The 22,424-nt window shown below is 40.3% G+C and overlaps 1 protein-coding gene across 2 annotated transcripts; it reads left to right on the top strand.

Annotated features, from left to right (window-relative positions):
* The first annotated feature begins 258 nt into the window (after nt 1–258).
* On the top strand, nt 259–21,692 carry USP38 (ubiquitin specific peptidase 38). Of its 2 annotated transcripts, none has more exons than XM_048941057.1 (10): nt 259–1,044; nt 2,340–2,475; nt 7,015–7,144; nt 7,394–7,495; nt 10,002–10,160; nt 11,052–11,245; nt 11,896–11,989; nt 12,792–12,898; nt 13,895–15,236; nt 17,032–21,692. In XM_048941057.1, the coding sequence occupies exons 1-10, from the start codon at nt 360–362 to the stop codon at nt 17,191–17,193; spliced, it is 3,111 nt and encodes a 1,036-aa protein (XP_048797014.1). In that variant the 5' UTR covers nt 259–359; the 3' UTR covers nt 17,194–21,692. The 2 variants fall into 2 exon arrangements, with proteins under 2 accessions (XP_048797014.1, XP_048797015.1); XM_048941058.1 differs by lacking the exon at nt 259–1,044 and adding an exon at nt 1,101–1,247.
* Nucleotides 21,693–22,424: the final 732 nt, after the last annotated feature.

Genomic DNA, 22,424 nt, shown 5'->3' on the forward strand with positions numbered 1-22,424 from the left:
ACAGATCCCGCCCACAGACCTTTGGAACCGCGGGACGCCCCTACAGCACAGGCAAACCGCTGCACCGCGGCCCCGCCCCGCGCCGCCATTGGCCAGTGCCGCTACAAGGAGGCTGCCGGCAGGCGCTTGCGCGGCTCTTCGCTTCCTGTTTGTGTCTCTTCGCTTCCGGGTCGTCGAGGAACGCTCAGCCGTCGCCGTTGGGGTCGCGGCGGTACTGCAGCGGCTCGCGGGGCCGCCGCCCTCAGGCCGGCATAGCGCGCCGGGGCGACGGGAGGGCCGCGGAGAGGCGGCGGCGACGACGAAGACGACGGCGGCGGTCCCCGCCGAGGCCCGGGCCGGTTCGCCGCCGCCCGGCCGCCATGGACAAGATCCTGGAGGGACTGGTGAGCTCGTCCCACCCGCTGCCGCTGAAGCGCGTCATCGTGCGGCGGGTGGTGGAGCTGGCCGAGACGCCGCTGAGCCAGGCGCAGTGCCGCGCCATGTTCGCGCTCGGCACCCGGCTGGTGTTGCAGGGCCCCGACGCCTTCCAGCGGCAGGTGGGCCGCCAGGTGCTGGAGGCCTACGGGCGCTACCATCGCGCCGAGTTCGAGGCCTTCTTCGACCGGGGACTGGTCCTCGGCCTCCTGCAGCGCGGCTACGGCGAGCTGAGCTGCCGCGACCCGGCCATCCTCGACTACATCCAGGCGGGGCTGCGCCTCATCATGAGCTGCCCCTCGGTGCTGGAGCTCTTCGAGCTGCTGCAGGTGGAGGCCCTTCGCATGGTGTGTGAGCGGCCCGCGCCGCCGCTCTGCGCTCGCCTGTGCCAGCTGCTGGGCGACTTCCCGCAGTGCCTGCCCCGCGGCAGGAAGCTCTCGCTCGCCTTCTGCCAGCAGCTGGTGCGCAGCATCGCCCACTTCCAGAGCCGGGGCAGCCGCGAGGCCGAGCTGCGCCTCTACGTCTCGCAGGTGACGCAGGTCAGCGGGCTGCTGCGCAGCGTCTGGAAGGCCGAGCCCGACACGCTGCTGCCCTCCCTGCAGGAGCTCTTCGCCGTCATCGCCGCCGCCGGTGAGCGCCGCCGCGGGGAGCGGGGCGGGGTCGGAGGGGGAGGAGGAAGAGGAAGGGGCGGCCGCCGGCCCCGGGAGCTCGAGCTCAGGGAGCGGGAGGGCCGCAGCCGTGTCGCCGCGGGGCTGGCCCGGGGCCGCTGAATCCTCGCGCCCGTGCTCGGATGCCGACCGATGGTCAAGGATGCGGAGGTCCCCGGTGAGAAGGTAGGGGGTCGTGGCGCTCGATTGGTTTGCGAGCTTGTTGTGTGTGAGTTTAGGAGTGAAGTACTGTAACGCTGTGTAAGATGCGCTGGAAGACCGGTTTTGAATGTCTTAACAGATAAAGCTAGAGTTCGGTATTGGAGGGAAATGGTCCTCCCTATGGGCGGATATCGTCAGGCCTTCGAGCTGCTCATTCTCCAGAGCTAGAAGAACATAAAGCTTAGGAAGGATATGCTGCCTGAGGGATGTAGATGAGATTTTTACATTGGTTCTTTTTGACCTCAGACATTTACTAAGTACTATGGCATTAACAAATGTAATTTCTTCTACAGTTGAGGCCCCTAGGAAACTTTACAACGCAGTACAGTTACTGGCCAGTTACTGAGGTTGAGCATAGCCAGTATTTCACATGTTCTGTCTCCAGTCTTAGCAGGCAGTGCAGTGAATGGTTGTGTGGTGCTGGCATTTAGGTGCACTTACCAGTTCCATGGGGAGTAAAGCAACAAGTTAGTAGACTCTCACCTTCTTTCAGGGATGTTACATAACCGGAAAGTGTTATTCATGTGCTTAAGTCATTGAAACCTTGATCTGTTTTCCTGTGGGATGGTGGAATGTGGGGTGACCTCATTGCAGCCCTTCAGTACCTAAAGGGAGCCTACAGACTCTTTGTAAGGATAGATAAAGCAGCACAAGGGGAAATGATTTTAAGTTGAGGGAGGGAAGATTTAGGTTGGATGTCAGGGGGAAGTTCTTCACTATGCGAGTGGTGAGGTGCTGGAACAGCTGCCCAGAGAGGTTGTGGATGCCCCGTCCCTGGAGGTGTTCAAGGCCAGGTCGGATGGGGCTCCGGGCAGCCTGGTCTGGTATTAAGTGGGGAGGTTGGTGGCCCTGTGTGTGGCAAGGAGGTTGGAGATTTGTGATCCTTGAGGTCCCTTCCAACCCTGGCCAGTCTGTGATTCTGTAATGTTTGGTGTAGGATAGGTTCATCGCTTCAGAACTTCATTGCTGCAACAAAGCTGGTGGGAAAATAAAGCATAGTTTTCCAGTAGGGGCTTGTTCTTGGTTCTTACAACATGGCATGTTCAACTCTTACAGATACTGCATTTGAACCCTCTGTTGCACTGGCAAGTCTTGTGCAGCATATACCTTTGCAGATGATTACAGTACTCATCATGAGCCTTACTACAGATCCAAATGTGAAAGATGCCAGTATGACTCAAGCGCTGTGCAGGTACTGTATTTCACTGGGGAAGGGAGAGAAGTCTCAATCTTGCCTTTTTTTGAAGCTACTTGTCACTTAAGTTTAAAATAATTAAATTGAAACAAACAAAAAAGAGGGAGACCCTTTTATAACGTCACGTGAAGTTATGCTCTTTGATTTGTTAAACTAAGGTGTATTTCTGATGCTGTGGATGTTACCAGCGAGGTTTCAGTTTAAAGTTACAGCCCTTGTTGCTATTGTGGCTTCTTTCTCATGCTTTGCTGAGACAGGAGAGAGAAGAGATTTAAACAGAAACTAGAGGGAGGCTGTGTTGCTTCCAGATGATGTTTGCTCTTGAGACAGCTTAAACTAGGAAATGCAGAGCTTATGTATCTTCATGACTTCTTAGTAGGTTTTGTGGGGGACAGTACCTCTTTCCATTGTCTTTCAAACCTTCAGTGGTCCGTTGCATGTTATTGAATTTGTGGAAAAATAGGAATGATGTAAAGACAATTGCTTATTATATTCCTGTCCCTAATATAAACATAAACATCAAGATTATAGTGCTATTAATACTAATTCAGAGAGTGATCTGGGCTGGTGTCTTCAGAAATGTAAATAGTGCTAATGTAGGAAGATGACAAAGGATAAGTAAGCCGTTATTGAAGTTCTTTAGTATTAATTTTTCCTCGTGGCTTTGGAAGAAGATTCTGTTGAACACAGGTAGAAAATGTGTGAAGAATTTTAACAGGAGGAGGCATTTGGAAATTTGTCTTGTCCAAAAAAGCTTTTAATATTTCTTAAGTATTATGTTTTTCATTTACCTTCATATACTTCATACATATCTTAGTAGAATACTGAGGATATTTCTGAAAACACTGTGTTTAAATTGGGAAGACATTTGTTTTGGAAACATAATACCGTCGTTTGGGAACCTGTAAAGAGTCCGGTTGATTGAGTACTCTTCAATGAAGATGCATGGCAGGCTAATATTCAGAGCTGGGAAATTCACAGGATTCTTTGCATACAAATTGCTTGCTGTTAGTGTGCTGGTGATTAATGTTCATGTTAGTTTAATTTTAATATTCATGTTGTATTACAAGCTTAAACAGATCAGGGCTGTATAACTGTACCACTAGAACAACAGCTCTAAGTGCTGCCTCGTAATACCAGCTGCATGGAGGAGTTTTTCGTCTTGCTTTTGAAAGGGCCATGTGCTCTTACTTACTGGATTTGTAGAAGAAATGGTTGATTTTTAAGAATGTGTTTTTAGTTCAGGGCACTGACTTTCGAGGAATGTCCTGTTTTCATTTTTAGATGGTTTCATGACAACCCAGGTTGCTGTGACTCATATGCAAGACCTTGCACTTAAATTTGTTGAGCCTCATAAGGTTCTCCTGGGCCCGCTGCTCGTGTCTGTGTAGGTGTCCCTGAATGGCCTTCCATCTCTCAGGCATGTTGGCTGCACCGCACAGCTTGATGTCATCTGCAAGTGTGCTGAGGGGATGCTTGATCCCACTGTGAGTGTCACAATGTGCGGTCATAGAGGAGGTAATAACGCTGCTGGAGTGCTTGGAGCAGTGAATGACTGTTGTCATCAGGCTTACCTCATTTCCAAAAGGTGCAGAACTCCGAGCACATCAAGGCTTGTGATAAAACTCAACAGAACTTTGGTTACTGCAGTTTAGAGACCTGGTTACTCAATTCCTAAGGACAGCTATCATGAATGCTGGAGAGCCTGACTGAATGTGAACACAGAGTTTTGGGAGCTGGTATGCCTAGTAGTAGTCTGAGGGTTCTTGTTGTTCGGCTGGTTTTTAACAGGATTTATCTGCACCTAAGTCGCTGGAGTCTGTCCGATAGCCCTGAAGATATTTTCACAGAAGTTGCTTCTTTAGGATGCTGAGAGGAATGAATATCTTACTCTGTCCAAAGGTCACAGATACTGTCTTTCTTAAGCGCATTGGATAACAGGCTGTTATAGAGTGATATGAGGAAGAAGGTCCTCTCAAGGCCTTTGGGATATTTTTCTAGACAAACAAACAAAAAAATCCTGTCATTATACACTATCATCGTGTTCCTTATCTGTCTCTGTATAAAAATTCAGTAGGAACTGAGTAAGTGCAATGCAGAGAGCATCTGATAACTGCAGTGTCTGATGTCATCGACCAGATCTCAGATTTTATGTTGAAGACAGATCAAAGCATGTCAAAAATTTAGTTCTATTTTTTTCTTTTGACTTTTTAGTTTAGTTTTGTAAGAACGTCAACTCTGCTTTTAAGAGCAGAAATAATTTTTCAGGATGGGAGATCTACGTATATCAGTTGTGTGGAGAATGAGACTTGTTTACAGTGTTCATCGTACTGAAATAGTAGTTGTTCTATCAGTAACATTTAACTATTAGTTAAATAGTAATTATACTGAATGGAGATGACACAAGATGTCGTCATATGACCAGTTTTGGGATGGAACACAGGAAGCCCCAGCTTCCACCCAAAGCAGTGTTTTTCGTTTCGAGTTTTTACATTAGCGTTGTTGAAGTTGCATGTATTATAGGAATGGTAGTATTTCAGAACAGAGGTAATTATGTGGAGCTCTACTGAGGGGGAAGAAAAAAACAACAAACAACTCTGAAAAGTTAATTAGGAAAACTAAATATTTTGTCCTTTGTTTTTAACCATGAAGGATGTTGTGTCACTATTGAAAAATAACAAGTTTACAAATTGAAGGTAGAGTGGTAGGATGAATGCTGAAGACTATAGGACTTTGAGGCTTAGGGATCTCATCTGTAAATTTTTTGCAGGGGAAAGGAGTTTTGGCTGGCATTGAATTCCCCACTTTAGAAAGCTTATGGAAAGACTGCTCATAGAAAACACCTGAGGTTAACATTGTGAAGAAAAGGCACCATTGCATGAATTCAGAGTAAAGATTATGATGCTGGCTTGCTTTTTCCAGTCATTGTGATAACCCTGGGGAAATCCAAACAGATCTGTTGCTAATTCTTAAAAAGGCAGTCCTTATGATTTTTTATTTTATAGAAGCATTTAAATGTCTTGTATGTGAGCGGATTGTAATTGCAAGACAAAATTTAGAATATATATGTACTATGCACTTCTCAGTTCCAAATTATCAACTACATGTAAGTTCTAGCATTTTTTTCTTTTGCTTTATTTTTATGATGTAATAGCATGCCCATAATTCGTGTCTGGTCTTGCTAAACTCACTTCTTTAGCTTTGAAGCTGGGCTGTGAAACTTTCTTTTCATACTGATTGGAACGCTTCATTCTCCAAGAAGAATGTAGGACTTGTTTATGTTTGTTTGTTTTTTTCAGATTGAATGTCACAAGCCTTGTGGCATGTGCAGCTGATGATTTTCAGATGGCTTGTACAGATGAATTCTCTTCCAAAGCTTTTATGCCATGTTTCACTCTGAAATTTGTCTTTCCTGGTTGCAAATGACTAAGTGGTTTAAGCTAAATGCTAGAGAATGGAAGGTCTAATGTAATTTGATATTGGTTCTCATATAGGTGATTTATTATGTGTTTGAGTTCTTTACTGCTTTGTCCTTTCTTCAGAAAACAAGAGCAGCTTGTGTTCCTTCACCACTAAATACTGATAAATTACCTGGTGTTTGAGTGACAGTATGAAGTTGTGAGATAGTAGCTTTCTCCTACAGTTGCATGTACATGGAACAGCTGACTGCTAAAGCAGTTAGATTCTCTGTGTTCCTCTTGGCTGGTGATGGCAGAATGTATATATGACTACATGTAAAAGCTCTGCGTGTCTGGTGTGTGGCAAGATGCATTTGTATAGCATCCATGCTTTTTTGTACTTTCCCTTTCTATGAAGTAGGGTAGAAGCCTGCTAACTGAGCATGTTCATACTCATACCAACTGTTAGGCTGGTTACTTGTAATCTGTTCAGCTGTTCTAGAACTTAGGCTTGTAACAAATTAATTTTGGAGGATCTTTTTCAGAAGGCAATAAATCTACTTCTAACTTCCCCCTTCTGTAGAATTATAGAACAGAGGCGTAGCATTGTGTAGGGTGAAAGCATCCTTGGGATACTGTCCAGAGCAGTCCTGCTCCAAGTGGGGCTAAGCACTGAAGTTGGGCCTCGTTGCTCAAGGTATTGCCCAACTGAGTTAAGAGCTTTCTGCAGAGATGGAGGTGCCACAGCCTTGCTGCGTAACATGCTTCACAGCGTGACCACACCGTGGTAGGAAAAAAAACATAAAATGCTTTAGCTTAGTGGTGTCTTTTCAAACTAGTCAGTTTTGGTCTCATCTGTGGTAAATTCTATAGGAGGGAATATTTCCAATTAATGACACTTCTTCATTTTTAGTTCTAAGCTTTTTGCCATAAATTGAATCTTGTCATAAGGTCTGTAAAAGCTGGCTTCATCTTGAATGCAAAGTCTACACAGTACTTCATGTTTTTTGCTTGTGCTTTTTAAATTATTTCATTACTTCTTGTGTATCTCTGTGTGCACAGAACCTTTTTGTTGAGGTTGAAGTGAATGACATATACTTGGGTTTTGTTTCATTAACAGTTTTTCCTTATCTTTCAGAATGATTGACTGGTTGTCTTGGCCTCTGGCTCAGCATGTGGAAACATGGGTGATTGCACTGCTGAAAGGACTAGCTGCAGTCCAGAAATTTACTATCCTTATTGATGTCACTCTGATGAAGATAGAACTGGTATGTTGGAAAAGAATAAAAGTGAAGGAGAGGAAAAGGGTTTTGTAACAGCTGTGCAACTGCAGGCTTTTTTTTTTGCATTCAAGTCTTTGGTCTTGTTGTCCTGCATAGGTGATGTAAAATAGCTTTCAGTTACACGTGATGTTTCTTTGTTTCAAGTGGTTGTCAGTTGGGAAATCTGTTTACAATTTGATCAATGTCTTTCTAGATTTATTAAGTGTTTTTTTTTTTTGGTTTGTTTTTTTTTAGGTCTTCAATCGACTTTGGTTTCCTTTAGTAAGACCCGGTGCCCTTGCTGTTCTTTCTCATATGTTACTTAGCTTCCAGCATTCTCCTGAAGCTTTTCATTTGGTAAGTTCCTCAATAAATGGTTCAGTTCTGTGAAATTTATTTCACATGGGATTTTTCAATTGTATGTGAAAAGAAATAGAATTTAGGGACTTTGATTTAAGCTCTGAGTGACCGACTGCATTTGTTCAGCGAGATGTGTAACACATTCACCTTCCTCAAAGTCAGTGCCTACCCTGAAGTTGTTTTTAAGTGAGAGATGGCTCTCTAAGACTCAATCATAACAACATCCTGGCATGCACGTGTTGTTTTTTAAGTTGTCTACAAGGCTCCTATGCTTGAAGCAATCTCAAATGTGTTGCATAAGTTAGAGTAATTGTCTTAAGCCTGTTTTGGTATTATTTTAATGACCAGTCTTATGCTTCTCTCTGTTCCCTCCCCTGCCCTAATCCTGATCTAGGATGCAAAACACATGAAATAAGCAAGTTGCTTTGAACATGCTCAAAATGTAAACATCTCGTTCTTTTTGTTAATTTTTTTGTTCTTCTGAGAAGTGTAAAATAAGAGGTGGACAGAAGGCTTATTCTAGGAATGTGGGTTTTTTTGCGTATCTAAGTTAATATTTCCCCTCCCAATGCTTGATCATTACATGATTGACTTTTATTAATAGAAGAAAAATGTTTTGTGCTCACAATGTGTATCTTAATCACAGATGATTCTGAAGTATGAAACTTGGATTCAACCTCAGCAAAAAATGATAATTTTGCATATATTCAGAGTTGAACTTGGACTATTACGCAGCTTGCTGTAAGCAAGATTTTGATTGTTAGACAGATGTGGGCTTCTGCGTTCTACTCTCCCTATGTGCTTAGAGCAAAACTACTGTATTGTACATCTAGTGTTTGCAAATCGCATTCTTGGAAGACAGCCTCATTTCTGTATAGACTTCTGTCAAGTAATAAGTTTTTAATTGGAGCTTCTCGTTCTGTAGGTCATTGAACAGTTAGTTTTAGTGTTGGCATTTTAAAACAGTAGGTATCTTTTTTTTTTACAGTGACTATGGTCTGCTTGTAAGATAAAAACATACTATTCATACTTACAGAACAAATGGTATTTGCAAAAGTAATGAATATTTTGTCCTTGGCTCTTCGTTCTGATGCCAAAACATCAGATTAATTCTTGTAATTAATATACTTGTAAGAATATCATTATTTTAGACAGTTTCTTATTTATTTCCTGTCTTTACTGCCAAACAGTTTGTAAGCTCTTTGTGATGAGAAATAGTTCTATCCATTTCTTCTGCAGTGAATCTCGTGAAAGTCGAAAGATGTCTAAAATAGTTCAGTTCACTGAGAGAAGCTGCTACTCTTCTTGGGTTTGCAGTGAGATAACTTTCTACTTGGGGTTTTCTTTAGACTCAAGTGTAAAAAAAAGAAAAAAGTCGTATTTAAAAATGGAGATAGAACTGCATTGAAGATGAGAGAAGTGGAGTAAATCTTTGTTTTATATGCCATTTTCAGCAGCAGTGTATTTGAGCTCATTTGCTAATAGGTTGCACTGATGGCAGGCTTCGTAAGCTTTGTAGGTACTGCTGTCTTGGCTCTGACGCTAGGTGGAGCTACAAACCGATTTCTAAGTTGCAATAGAACACATGTTTTCTTTTGCTTGAGATGGCAAGTACTACAGTCAGTTAAAGAAAAATCAAGAGGGTTATTTTTTTTAACTTTATCTGTGAAATGAGAGCAGGATATACAGCTGTTAGTGGCAGCACAGAAGTGAAATGGTTGCTGTTGTGTCGTTAATCACAGAATCATGTCGTGGTTGGAGCTGGAAGGGACACTTAAAGGTCGTCTAGTCCAACTGCCCCGCAGTGTACAGGGACACCTACAGCTACGTGAGGTTGCCCAGAATCCTGACCAGCCTGACCTTTAATGTATTCCAGGATTGGTCTTCCGCCTCATCTGTGGGCAACCTGTTACAATGCCTTACCATCCCTATTGTTTAAAAAAAAATAAGCAAAAAAAAGTGCTTTCTTACGTGCAATCTAAATTTCCTTGTAGTTTGAAACCATTTCCCTTGGAGAGGCTCTGTCCTCTTCTTTTAGTCCTGTGTTAGATACTAAAAGGCCACTGTTAGGTCTCCTCAGAGCCTTGTCTCTTCCAGTGTGAGCAGCCCCTACTCTCTCAGCCAGTCTTCATAGGGCAGGTGTTCCATCCCCTGCACCTGTCCAGAGGAGAGCTACAAAGACATGCTCCAACAGGTCAGCAGTTCTAAGATGGGTTAATAAGATGAGTACTATGGATGCATGACAGATGGGAAAACTGAACGTGTGTTTTCTGTGTTCATGAAGTTCCAGAACTTGATATATGAGCTGAGGAGAGCATTGAATACTAAATCGTGCTTTTTTTAAGAGAATCATGCATATACTTTTCGGGTTTCTCAGTCACTTTTTACTTGAGAGCAAAATCTTTCCTGCTATTTTGGGTGTGCAGAACAGTACTGTTTGTAGAACAAAATCAGAGAACAGAATTGCTTTTTAACACTTTTCTTTTGTTCCTTTCCCATTTAGATTGTCCCACATGTGGTCGGCTTGGTTCACTCCTTCAAAAGTGATGGTTTGCCTTCGAGTACAGCGTTCTTGATGCAGTTGGCTGAGTTGATACATTGTATGATGTATCATTATTCAGGTTTTCCAGAGCTCTATGAACCCATTCTGGAAGTTTTTAAGGTATATTAAGGATACAGACATGAGATGTTGCTGTTTTGTTATCTCAAATGTAAAGGCTGTGATCTAGTCTCTGTGGAGTATCTTCTTTGAGGAAAGAATTAACTGCATAATTTAATAGTAATTCTACCTGCTTGAAATATTCAAAAGCAAAGCAAAATAGAAGTTGTCCTGAGCGTCCGAAAGGCAATTATAACAGCCTTTCAGAAATATCTGTAATCAGCTAAATTATGTAATCTGCTTTCCACGTCTTGGGCCAACATAATAAAATGGAAGACATTACTTCTAGAGCAGCTCTCAAATTTCGTTATATAATGCACATTTTCTTAACAAACATCTAAAACAAAACAAAAAAAACACAGGAAACAATATGTTAGTTATTATTGCCTGGTTTTAACATCTTGAATGTTGAAGAAGCCTCTTGTGTACTTAGCGTTTTTACTTTCTTTTTCTTTTCATTCTTACACTTTGATTTGACAGAGCAGGATTCTGTCTCCAGCAGAATAAGGGTATTTAGGTGTTCTTCAAATTCATGGAATTTGAGGAGTTGTTTTGGGGGCAAAGGGGATTGCCTGAGTAAGCTGATCAAAGGTATCTCCCCACCCCCTAATTTGTGTCATTTGGGAGGTGACAAAAAAAAAAAGCCTTGGAGTGTTTTGGGTTTCTTGGTTGCTTGTTTTTGTTGCTGTTGTTTGGTTTTCTTTTGCCATAGTAGGTGGCATAGTACTGGCTAAAGGTATTTGTGCTCTAAGTATTCTCAAAAGGCGATTGTAACGCATGTCTCCTGGGCTAGCGATAACCCAGTGGATAGAAGGGGAGCAAGGGAAGATGTAGAAGACTGCTGGGTGTTAATAATAAGTATAAAAGCCTATTTTGTTCATGTTTCTCTTGTAGGATATGCCCAAGCCCAGCGAAGAGAAAATGAAGCTGATTCTCAGTCAGAGTGCCTGGACTTCTCAATCCAATTCTTTGCCGTCTTGTTTATCTAGACTTCCTGGAAAATCTGAAACTGGGAAGACGGGCCTGATTAACCTAGGGAATACCTGCTACATGAACAGCATTATTCAGGCACTTTACATGGCTACTGAGTAAGTCCTTTTTACCAGCTCTTTCCCCTAGAGCTGCTTAACTATAGCGCTATTGTTGTCAACTGTGGCTAGTTAGCTGTTGCAATTGAATTGCTTTACACAGAGTATAAACATGCCCTGGGTTACTCAGCTACCTAAGGCTGAGTGAGTTTCTCTGCACGGTAATTACTGGCTGCTTTGTTAAGGTCCAACTCAGTGGAACTGCAGTTTTAGCAGTTAAAAATCCTGACCCTTTCTGTCCATTGTCAAAAAGATATGTGCATTGAGCTTATGATAGGCTGAGTCAGATATCAGCTATTTCTTCAGTATCTAAAATGAGAGTAATATGTCTGACTTCCAGATTCTAGATAAGTCATTTTTTTCTTTGTTCCCTTTAATATTGTGAAAATTTCATGATTATCTTTTTGTTATTCTCTAGAAGCTGTTGGGAAAAAAAGTTCATTTCTAAACATTTGAATATTAATAGGAACTTCCTAGTGATAAGTTCGTACTGTACAATAGTTTTGCATTTCTGCTATAGAGCAGAGTCCAGGAATTGAGGGAAGGTGTTGCACGTTTTGCCTTCTTTCAAACTGAAGTAATATGAGCTGGAATGTTGACTGCGTTACTGCTATAAATCTACCAGGGCAACTGTCTGCCTCTTCTTTCAGTTTCAGAAGACATGTTTTATCTCTGAATCTAAATGGTTGTAATTCATTGATGAGAAAATTACAGCATCTTTTTGCGTTTTTGGCCCATACCCAGGTAGGTGATTTTTTCATCTTCTCTTTCTTAAGCTTAGGTTTATGTGCTAGAATTTAAGAACAAACGTGATGCCATAAGCATACTCTTGAGTATATTAAAAATGTAGATTTGTAGGGACTGAGACTGCCTATAAGTGTTCAGGTCTTGATGGAGAAATCTGTTTCATAAGTGGGACACTGTGAGCTGTTGAAGGTTTTCTTTCAGAAGGCAAAATCAAAAAATCCCAACAAGACCTGATGTGATATACCAGTTGATTAATATACCAGTTGATTTTATGCAACTTAATAGAATAAACTGTCACCTTCTAAAGTGATTTCTCCTTGAAATTTCATCGTGTTTCAAGTTACTTCATTTATCAAAGTTCATTCTCAAACAAAATATTTTACTGGTGTTAAATGAAAGATAGTCCCTGTGAAAATGAGGATAGGTCACCTTAAATATGAGTGTGGTATTAATGAGTTAGTGGTTTTCTTATAAAAAAAATAAATGCTTTCTTCTTTTTAAGTTTGCCAGCAAGAAGAATAACTTGTTTTTAGGCATAATATCTGGCTTATGCTTGATACATGCTTACTGCTTGCTTAGAGGATCCACTTGCTTTTATTTTTTTATACTAGAGGAAATTGCTGCAATATTAATGACCAATACTCATCTTTATCCTCATGATTGTGATACAGAAATGGTCTGTATGTAGACCATGCTACAGTTCCTTTAGAATAATGTTAGCCAGAGTCCAGCTGTCAGTATGCAAGTAATCATGAAGCAATTTGTACATACCTCTTCTGTTTCTCCCATATGCTAACAGAGGGAGGCGTATGCTCCTAGAATTTTCCTTGAGGCTTCCAGACCGCCGTGGTTCACCCCTCAATCACAACAGGATTGCTCAGAATATCTCCGGTTCCTGCTCAACAGGTATAGTTATGTCATTAATGGGTAGAAACCCTGTTGTGTAATGGTGAACTTGTCATTAGGTGCAGTCATTCAAGAGCTCCTTTGTGTGAGTGAATGGTGGGAGTTCTGGGTTCGTTGCCTGACTGTCTCCTGTTCTATGATAGATGTATCATCTGTGAAACCTTAGTATGTTTAATCCATGGTTAAGTCTGAATACAGCCTTGTCTCCATGTCATTGAAAGCAGGTTAGATTGGTGGTGGTTTTTGTTCTTAAAAACCTAAACTTGGGTATTAATTACATTAGCTGTGGTCCCATCATGAAGCTTCTGTGGTTGCTGAAAGCTGTTTGGTCATTTGTCTGAAGTGTTATGTTAGCGTATGCAGCTATAATTCACGTGGGTTAGATAAGTCAGGAAGGTATGTATGTGTGTTAATAATTTAAGTGAATTAATGACAGGTAAAACAAAAAAACCCCACAGAATATATTAGTTACTTGTTAATTTTGACCTGCTGAGTATTTTTACGGAGACTGAATTCATCTCAGTTGTGCAAGTGTCCTTTTTTCCCTGTCTTGGATTTCTTTTGCTATAACTTTCTTGGCTGCACAATCCAGACCTTTTGTTCTCCTCTGAAGTAATACAGCACTACTTAAACAGCTATTTCTTCTCTTAGGAAATTTGACATAAGGAGCCAGGCAAGTGGGGAACTGATTTCTTAAAGTAACAGTTAATAAACATTGATTGTTAGACTTCTGAATAACTGCTGGTTCACAGAGCATATTTACTGTGTTAGATATAATGAGATTTGCATGAAATGCCTTTATACTGTGACTTAATACTATTGGATAGTACTGAACTATGTAGCTTGATTATGTAAGTAATAAAATTGTTTTTTTTAATTTAAAGATGTTTCTATCTGTTTAACAACTTTTAAGTGTAACTGGAAAAAAATCTTGAGTGGTGCAGCAGTATTTTTTGAGAAAATGGAGTAGTTACTCAGATCTCTTTTTGTCTTCAGGTTGCATGAAGAAGAGAGAACTTTGAAAGCATTGTCTTCAGCAAAGTCTGCTGAAAGTAGGAAGAATGAAGAGTCCCAGGCACAAGAAACTGTCCCTAAAGCACAGGTATTTGCCGAAGCACTTTGTAAGGGGAGTGAAGAAAGAACTCTCATAGAGAGAATGTTTGGAGGAAAACTGAAGACTACTATCTGCTGTTTGAACTGCAAAAGCACATCTCAAAAGGAGGAAGCTTTTACAGATCTCTCTTTAGCTTTTTGTCCTCCGATGTCCTTGGAAAGCGCTAGTGTGAAATGTGTGGAACATTCTGAAATCAAAGATGGCTCTGTGGTGCAAACTACTATTTCAGCAACTTCAGCTGGAGAAATACCTCTCAGTAGCTTGGAAGTAAATGGTGGAAGCAACGCACTTACAAATGAAGGAATCCTAAAGGATTTTTCTGCTGAGCCAAACTCTGAGACAAAATCTGAATTGAACAAGGATCAAGATAGTAGGGATGTTTCTTCTGCACTAGTAGGGAAAAGCACCCCATCGGTAACGGACTTACTGAATTATTTTCTGGCACCTGAGATCCTTAGTGGAGACAATAAGTATTATTGTGAGAAGTGTGCCTCTCTACACAATGCTGAGAAAACTATGCAAATCATTGAGGAACCTGAATACCTCATTCTCACTCTTCTGAGATTTTCATATGATCCAAAGTGTCATATAAGACGTAAAATCTTGGACAGTGTTTCTCTGCCACTTCTTTTGGAAGTGCCAGTCAGAAGAGCAACATCCCCTCTAGCTGTGGTTTCAGGAAGTTGGTCTGTTGATGTTGAGGTTTCTGATGTTGGAGAAAATCTTGCTAAAAAACTGAAGCCCTCAGGTGCTGATGAAGTGTCCTGCCCACAGCTGGTGCCCTACGTGCTAAGTTCTGTGGTGGTGCACTCTGGTGTATCCTCTGAAAGTGGACATTACTACTCATATGCTAGAAATGTTACTGGTTCGGGTTCTTCAGGACAGTGTCACCAGTCTCAAGCTTTTTCTGTAATTTCTCCTCAGAATAAGTTGTTAGCAGAGGAGAGTCCCTGTACTGTTATAGAAAGTGAGCTGGACACTGAGATGCCAAAAGAATGGTTTTTATTCAATGACAGCAGAGTGACATTTACCTCATTTCAGTCAGTCCAGAAAATTACCAGTAGGTTTCCAAAGGACACTGCTTATGTTCTGTTTTACAAAAAACAGAATAGTACCTGTGGCTACAATGCAAATTCAGCAAATGGACTCTGGGTGAATGGAGACCCTCCCCTACAAAAAGACCTCATGGATGCAATTACAAAAGATAACAAACTATACTTGCAGGTAAGATTAAGGTAATACGTGAAGAACAGTCTCCTTAAAACTTCCAAGAAACAATTTATAAGGGGGTGAAAAGGTAGCTTTTAAGCATTCTAGTATACTATATAAATGTCAAGTCTGGCTTCTGTGTTGATTCTGGTCTTAGTAGGTTAATGGGCTTTCACCATTAGATAGGAAGCATGAGTTAAAATGTCTAGTGCATTGTAGTTGAAACAATTTTTAGTGAAGGTGTTTGTGCTGGTCCTTTTAGTACTTGTAATTCGGTGCAGGAAAAGCTGTTCAAGCTACTGATTTTCATTGCCTCTAACAAATAAATAAAATAGGAAGAAGTATATAATAGGTAGAAGTATATAAAAAAACTCTTACTGTTGTTACAAGCATATTTTCACTTGAAGAGACACTGAATTTGTACAACTGTAGTTATACAAATGCTGTCACCATAAAGTGACACTTAAAGTGGAGACTACTTGTTAGTGACTGGAGTCTACTTTTGGCTTGCTTTGCTTTTCTGCCCTGAGAGCTCTACCTTATTGTCACCTCCTCAGGTGTTTTGTTTTTTTTTTTTTTAAAAAAAAGAGTGAAATGCAGTGTTCCACAGTAAAATGTAGCTTGTTTTGACCACTGCTACATTGTGTTTAGGCTGTGTAACAGTTGAACAGTTCTCTTGTTTGGCTTTTGATTCATTAAGATGCTCCTGTATGAGCTTAAGGCCTATTCAAATTAAAAGTAGTAAAGTTCAAAATAAGAAGGAAGAGTGAAACCTCAGTGTGAAATTCCTTTAGAATAGCTGCAATTATTTGACAAAACAGAGAGCTTCAATTGTACCTTTGTTGCTGATTTCTGAGTAGTTGAATTACCTGTCCTATGATTTTTTTTTAATGATACTTCTCTCGGCTGCATGAGGTAGCATAAGATAGCATGGCTTCTTCAGCTGCAGTTCCAAATCACGTGAAGCTTTTCGGAGCTGACTTCTTCCATTGGTATGAATGCAGTAAAAATCGTAGTAAAATTTCCAACTCAATGCTTAAGTATCTTTAGCACCCGTGAAAGTACATTGAGAAATTTAAGCCTAGTGCTTTCACAGTAGTATAACAAGTCTTTGAGGTTCTTGATGTTGTTCCTTGCTTCCATCCGAAGGTGGAGGAGTAAGGTAGAAACTCAAGGTGACCAATGTAATTATGAAGACCCTGTTAATATTTCCTCCTGTTGCCTTATGGGGTAGTGTGTAATGGCCAGTTGCCACATGAAGTTCTGTCAGTCTGATTCTTAGCACCTAAATACTTTTATTGTCTCCTCAATTAAGCTTTTGATGTCATGTCAGTTTTTCAGAACCCTACCTCTTTTTTGCCCCGCTTAACTTTTGAAGCTCTTAGCCAATTTCAGGAAGGGATACTAAAGACAGAGTATTGCAAGGTATGTGAAAGTAGTTGGAGTGAAAAACCAGTGTATAATATCCCTGAGAGAAGAGCCTTTACTCATTCAGTTTTTAGTTTCTTACAAGCCTGTCACCTGATTAATAAAGGTGTCAAGAGTCTCTTTTCTTATCTCTACTGCTTGTAGAGGTACCTCCTTGAGTTTTCCAGAACCTAACTAATATTGTCTTTAGAGCTTTATTGAATACTGCACACTGATGTTAATAGAGGGTTAGCATCACAATAACTCGAAAGTCCACACTGAATGTAAACTAAATACTTGTTTATCTTTTTGGTGTTTTTTCTTGTGTGCTACTCTAGTATTTAGTTGATTCAGTGGAATTAATACTTGGGTTTAAAATTGATTTAATATTCTTTGATTTCAGGAGCAAGAGCTTAGTGCTCGAACGCAGGCACTTCAAGCTGCCTCAGCCTCGTGCTCTTTCCGCCCCAATGGATTTGATGACAATGATCCCCCGGGAAGTTGCGGACCAGCAGGTGGAGGAGGAGGGGGTGGATTCAGTACTGTTGGTAGATTAGTGTTTTGACTAGGCAGATGACCTGGAATACACTGGTTCTAAAGCAGCGCGGTACCGCTGAGGACAGTTAAACGTTGAACTTACTGTACGAAGTTTAGAGACTTCATCCTTGTCTAAAAGCAAATGTTGAGCAAAAGCAATTCTTGCGTACCTTTTATTTGAAATAAATAAGCGCATAATGGAAAAAAAACTACCTCTTAAAAATTCAATTGCTTTTATAGTAAGATATGCTTTCCCTAAAGACAGAAAATTGAGATTTTTAAGTAGGTTCTAACACCTCTGCATTTAAACAAATGCATTTACATCATTTTCCATAGACTTTATCCACTCAATGAAGCAAGTTGATTTTGACTCTGGTGGCGTTGTTGTATGTGCAAGTCCTTTCAGATGGGTTAAACTACATGCATAGTTTCCCATTCCACCTTATTTACAAGTCTGATAACTTCATAGTTTCTAGAGATGATGCAATCATACAATGAAGGCAATAAATTAATGTGAATTGATACAGTACTTCTAAAAATATTCAATATATTTACAGTATGAGTGTAAAGAAGAAAAATATAAATATTTGCAAAGCTATTTTCCACAAAAGTGCATGTTCTGTGGGAACAATGTTTTTAAATAGAAGTTAATAACTTTGTAGCATTTTTTATTGTTTTGAGAGTTTTAAAATTATTTCAGGGAATATATATGCTGTGTATTTGAAAGGAAGAGATTCTGTATGTGCCTTGCAGTACTGTAACTTAAATCAAGCTTTCTGAGACTGCGGAAAAGGAAGAAAATGGTCGTGGTTAATTTTTCTTGTCAGTGTTAGGAATCAAGTGTTTCTAGAAAGCTATTTGGTTTCCAGAAGTAAAAGCTTAAAAAAGGACTAAGTTTGTCCTTTATTTTTGAATCAGAGGAATATACCTAGAGAATTATTATTTTCATGGCTGCATTGGTTAAAGAGGTCAGTCATAAATTTTGAACTACACTTAGGAAATCATAGGAAGGCTACCTATATGGATCCTTGCTGAGGGTCTGTGCTTGTAAAAGTCCTTCAAAATTTTGCCTTGTGGTTTGTTTTTGTTTTTAATTTTTTAAATGAGAAATAGTTGATGAGTTCAGGCTTTAATTGTCTGCAGAAGACCAAAATGACATCTGTGGAGCGACGTCTACTGGCATATTGGGCCAGCATAAGTCAAGGAAACCACTCTTCTAGTCTCGACAGAATTAGAAACTGTTTTTGATGTGCAATGAGGATAACAAAAGTAAATGAGTTACACTAAATGTGGTGATTGATTCTGAACTTGAATAATCTTATACTGAAGTGTAAATTTATTTAAAATACTTTTTAGAAAATTCTGCACTGTTTTGCTGTGTTTTTTATATTCTACTTAGTGACAAAGTGCATCTTTAAAAAGCATGCGAACCTGGCAGGTGGTAGTTAAACTGTACAATATTTTTTTTCTGAAAATGCCTTTTAAAAGCATAAACTAAGTTTAACTTGGTTCCTATAGTGCTGAGTAAATGGATTTTAGTCCACAGTAAGGTATCCTAGCTTGCAAACTATTTTTATATTGTCACTAAAATTGTTACTTGCTCTGCTATTGGTTCATATGTTGCTGTTCAAGAAAGCAGATCACCTTCAGTTTCATTAAATGGCTTCCATGCTCTGTTTTGACTGTTGTATGTCAGCTATCTCAGTTGTACTGGTGGGTTCAGCTGTGAGATGGGAAGTGTTATGAGACCAACGTGAAGAATATTCTCATTTAGCTTGCTTGAGTGAAGTTTTCTTGAAGCTCACTCCACCTTTACATTTGGTAGCTTTCAGTCTAAGAGGGTTTTTTATTTCCTTTTAGGATTTTCTCCGACTTAATTCCAGTTTTAAGGTTAATCTGGTTTGTTTGGGCTTTTTTTTTTACCAAATTGTGGGAAGGGCGCACTTAAAAGCTGTTAATTTGTGTTAGAGTGGGAATGTTTTCTGTCTCCAAATGAGTTAACTGTTAATTTTAAAACAGCAAAATTAAAAGCAGGAGCAGATGTTTCTACTCTATATGAAATCAGGCTTTTGTAAAGGTCGGTTTTGCTTTTCATGCTCTCCAGTAAAAGTAGCCTACCTAAAAAATGTGTGGTATGATTTTTGTGTACCTATCGTGTATGTGTTTCATGAGCTCTTGGAAGGCTTTCTACACTCTAGTTTGCCTATTATAATTAAAATATTACATTTGGTAACTTCATAACAGAGTAATGCCACAGTTTAAAACTGGAAGTCTCTGAAGGTTTTTGCTTTGTCCTGTTGATGCAGTTACTTTGAATTATACAGCTTATGTTTTTAAACCTAACATACCTTTTTACAAGTCTGCCTTCTGACCTGACAGCCCTCAAAGGCAGATAGATACTTAATGTGGAAGGCTTCAATAAAGCTAGTGGGAGCAGAGAAGTATTTCTTGAAATTGTAAGCCTTCTTCTTTGTTTACAGTAACGGCTCTGCATGTTCCAGACAGATGAAGAGCAGTGTACATATGGTACTTCGATTTCTGTTGCCTGTGAATGAATGCTGGATGATTTGTTTATTCACTTCTCTTACTCCACTCTTAATTTGTTTTCTTTGCGAGTTGAATAAGTAGAAAGATGTATAACAATATTTCTGATATTTAGTTGTTGTTTCATTTCTTGAAGTATTTAATGTTGTACCAAACAAGAGGGTCCTCTAAAAATCATATTTGCTTTTGGCAAGATTATGTTTTGGTCTTTGTATCATTGGTCCACGGAGTTGCATTGACTTTATTCCCTGAAGTTGATTTTTGTGTGTTTTTCTTGACATGGAGAATTACACTGGGTTGCTGTGAGTATCACAAACATAAGAAATGATTACAGTACCTGAGTGTGTTTATCCACGATGAGGAGAGAAAAGCCATCATTGAAGAAGTAAGAAAAAATAACTAGTTCTGGCTAGCACTTTTTTTTCCCCGTTGTTGCCTGCTCTGCAAAGTTAAATATTTTATCTGCTGTCTCCTAGAAGTTTCCTTTGATGGGTAAGCTTTAAGTCTAAGCCAGTATGTAGTGAGTGTTCTTTTCTTCTGGAAATTATAGGTGAAGACTGGAAGCATTGTGAGCTAAATAAGAGTTAAAACAAAAGGAAGTACAAACTTTCTGTAATTAAGTCTTAGATTAGAAACTGCTTGATCACAAGGATTAACTCCGTAACAGACTTAAAGCCAAGACCTGCCTTAAGGAAGAGGCAAGTATATCTGTGTGAGAAATAAAATGCAGAACAGTGTCTGAACAGTAGGTAACCAGACCTGATACATAGAGGCCCCTTCCAGTCCCTTCCTAGAACAGTGCTCTTCTCTGGGGCTTCCTCACTTGACATTACAAACTGTTTTTAAGGCTCAGGTTAGAGAAAGCGTTTTTCCAAACTTGTTGGATTCTTGGCAAGTGTGTGGATTCAGGATACACAGTTCATATTACATTTTTTCCCACTGTGATTAATAACACTTTCTTGACCCGGTTGTACTGGAATCAGGCCTGACAAAATGCACAGCCTGCTGCTGCTCTGTTGATAAGCAGGATGCTGCTGTGTGCCCTGAAGTGATGGGCAGGTTGCTGGCTGCCACAAGGAGGCGCACCTTGCCTGGCGGCCATCTTGGGCCTTTGTCACCCTCAGCACCTCAGAGCAGCCAGTCCTGGGGTGCACGTGGAACTGGGCCTGGCCTCAGGGCCACAGTAGGAGGAGCCTGAGGTGGAGCAGCGCTGTATTCTGGCCCTCACCCCTTCAGGGACGCCCCTGGGGATGGACTGGCAGCTGTGGGAGCAGCACACATGTGTACGAAAGGGGGAGGTAAGGAAGATGTGCTGGTGCTGGGCTGAAATGGGTCTGCGACACCACAGGAAGGAAAGAATGGCTCTAACCTGATTGACGGTTTGTGTATATTGTAATGATATAACCATGTGCATCTGCCATAGAGTTGTGACTTCTGTGTAATTCCACTAGAAGGTAGATATTCTGTCAGCAGTGCTTTGTTACCAGGCTAAGTCCTCCTCAACTCTCTGCTGTGTGTAGGAAAACCTGTCAATAGGCACGTGGAAAATACTGATTAATACTTTAATTAATGCTTTAATTTGTTTTTCAAATGGCTCTCACTTCTTCTCAAGTGTTCTTTAAAGAATTACAGAATTTGATGCTTAACTCCGTAAAAGAATGTTATTTAATGGTTTTGCTGTGTTTTTTCATGGTTTTGGTCTGCTGAAATACTAAGTATAGCAGTCTTGGGTTGCAGCGTGCCTATGCTTAAACCTTGTTGTTGTGAATTGGATTAAATATTTAATGGTACATTGTATCAGTTGAAAAAAATGTGGGGGCAGTTGAGTGTTTTAATGCACATTTGTGGGACGGTGGAAAGAAGTCTATATGTATATTTTAAATGACTCAGAAGGTGTCTGAAAGCATATAAGCTTTCAGTGTGATCTGAGAGGAAAGATATTTCAGTAAAATATGGTAGTAGTGTTTGTTTTTTTTTTTTAAAGTATGTTAAGTATATTTTGTAAATAATATCTGTAAATCTCAGCTTGAGGGAGTATGCAGGTCCATGAAAAATCAGTTAAGGGTGACAGGTGGTATTGAGCTAAATGGATGCAGAGAACCTGATGTTGACAGTAGGTGAATGTCATGCGTTGCAGTAAGATCAGTGTGTTTTGCTTGAGTTGCCTTCTCTGTTCACGATAGTAATGCTTATTATGCTTGTTCTACCAGGGAAAAGGGGCAGCCTGAGTTCAAGTTTGTTTGGATGGAATCAGCACAACACAAATCACTACAGTTAAATAGTTGTTGAATTGAGATCAACCGTTACTCATAGCTAAACTAATTGAGAACAAACAGAAGAGCACACTGGTTTACTTTACTAGTGGGGGGGCAGAGAAAGCTGTTAACTGGGAGAAGGGTGTTGGACTCATGGGTTTTAGGGTAGGTGTCTGCCAGAGTTGTTCATTGGGTTACTTAAGTCTACAGAGATGATTTAATTTTCTTTTGACGTTTATTCAAGGTCATAAACATCATTAGAAATGCAGCAGTTATCAGTGATAAAGGAAATTATGGCACGAACTACTATAAATGAAGACCACTATAAATAAAGACACTTTTCAACTGCTTATGTATGTATTTCTTTTGAAGACTCCTGTGACTGCAAGTTGGAAGAAGTTTTTTGGTGTTAATTTTTTTCTTTTTTGACAAAGAGAATACTTAGGAAACTGAAACAATT

Source organism: Lagopus muta, chromosome 4, assembly GCF_023343835.1.
Source record: "Lagopus muta isolate bLagMut1 chromosome 4, bLagMut1 primary, whole genome shotgun sequence".
Classification (NCBI taxonomy): Eukaryota; Metazoa; Chordata; class Aves; order Galliformes; family Phasianidae; genus Lagopus; species Lagopus muta.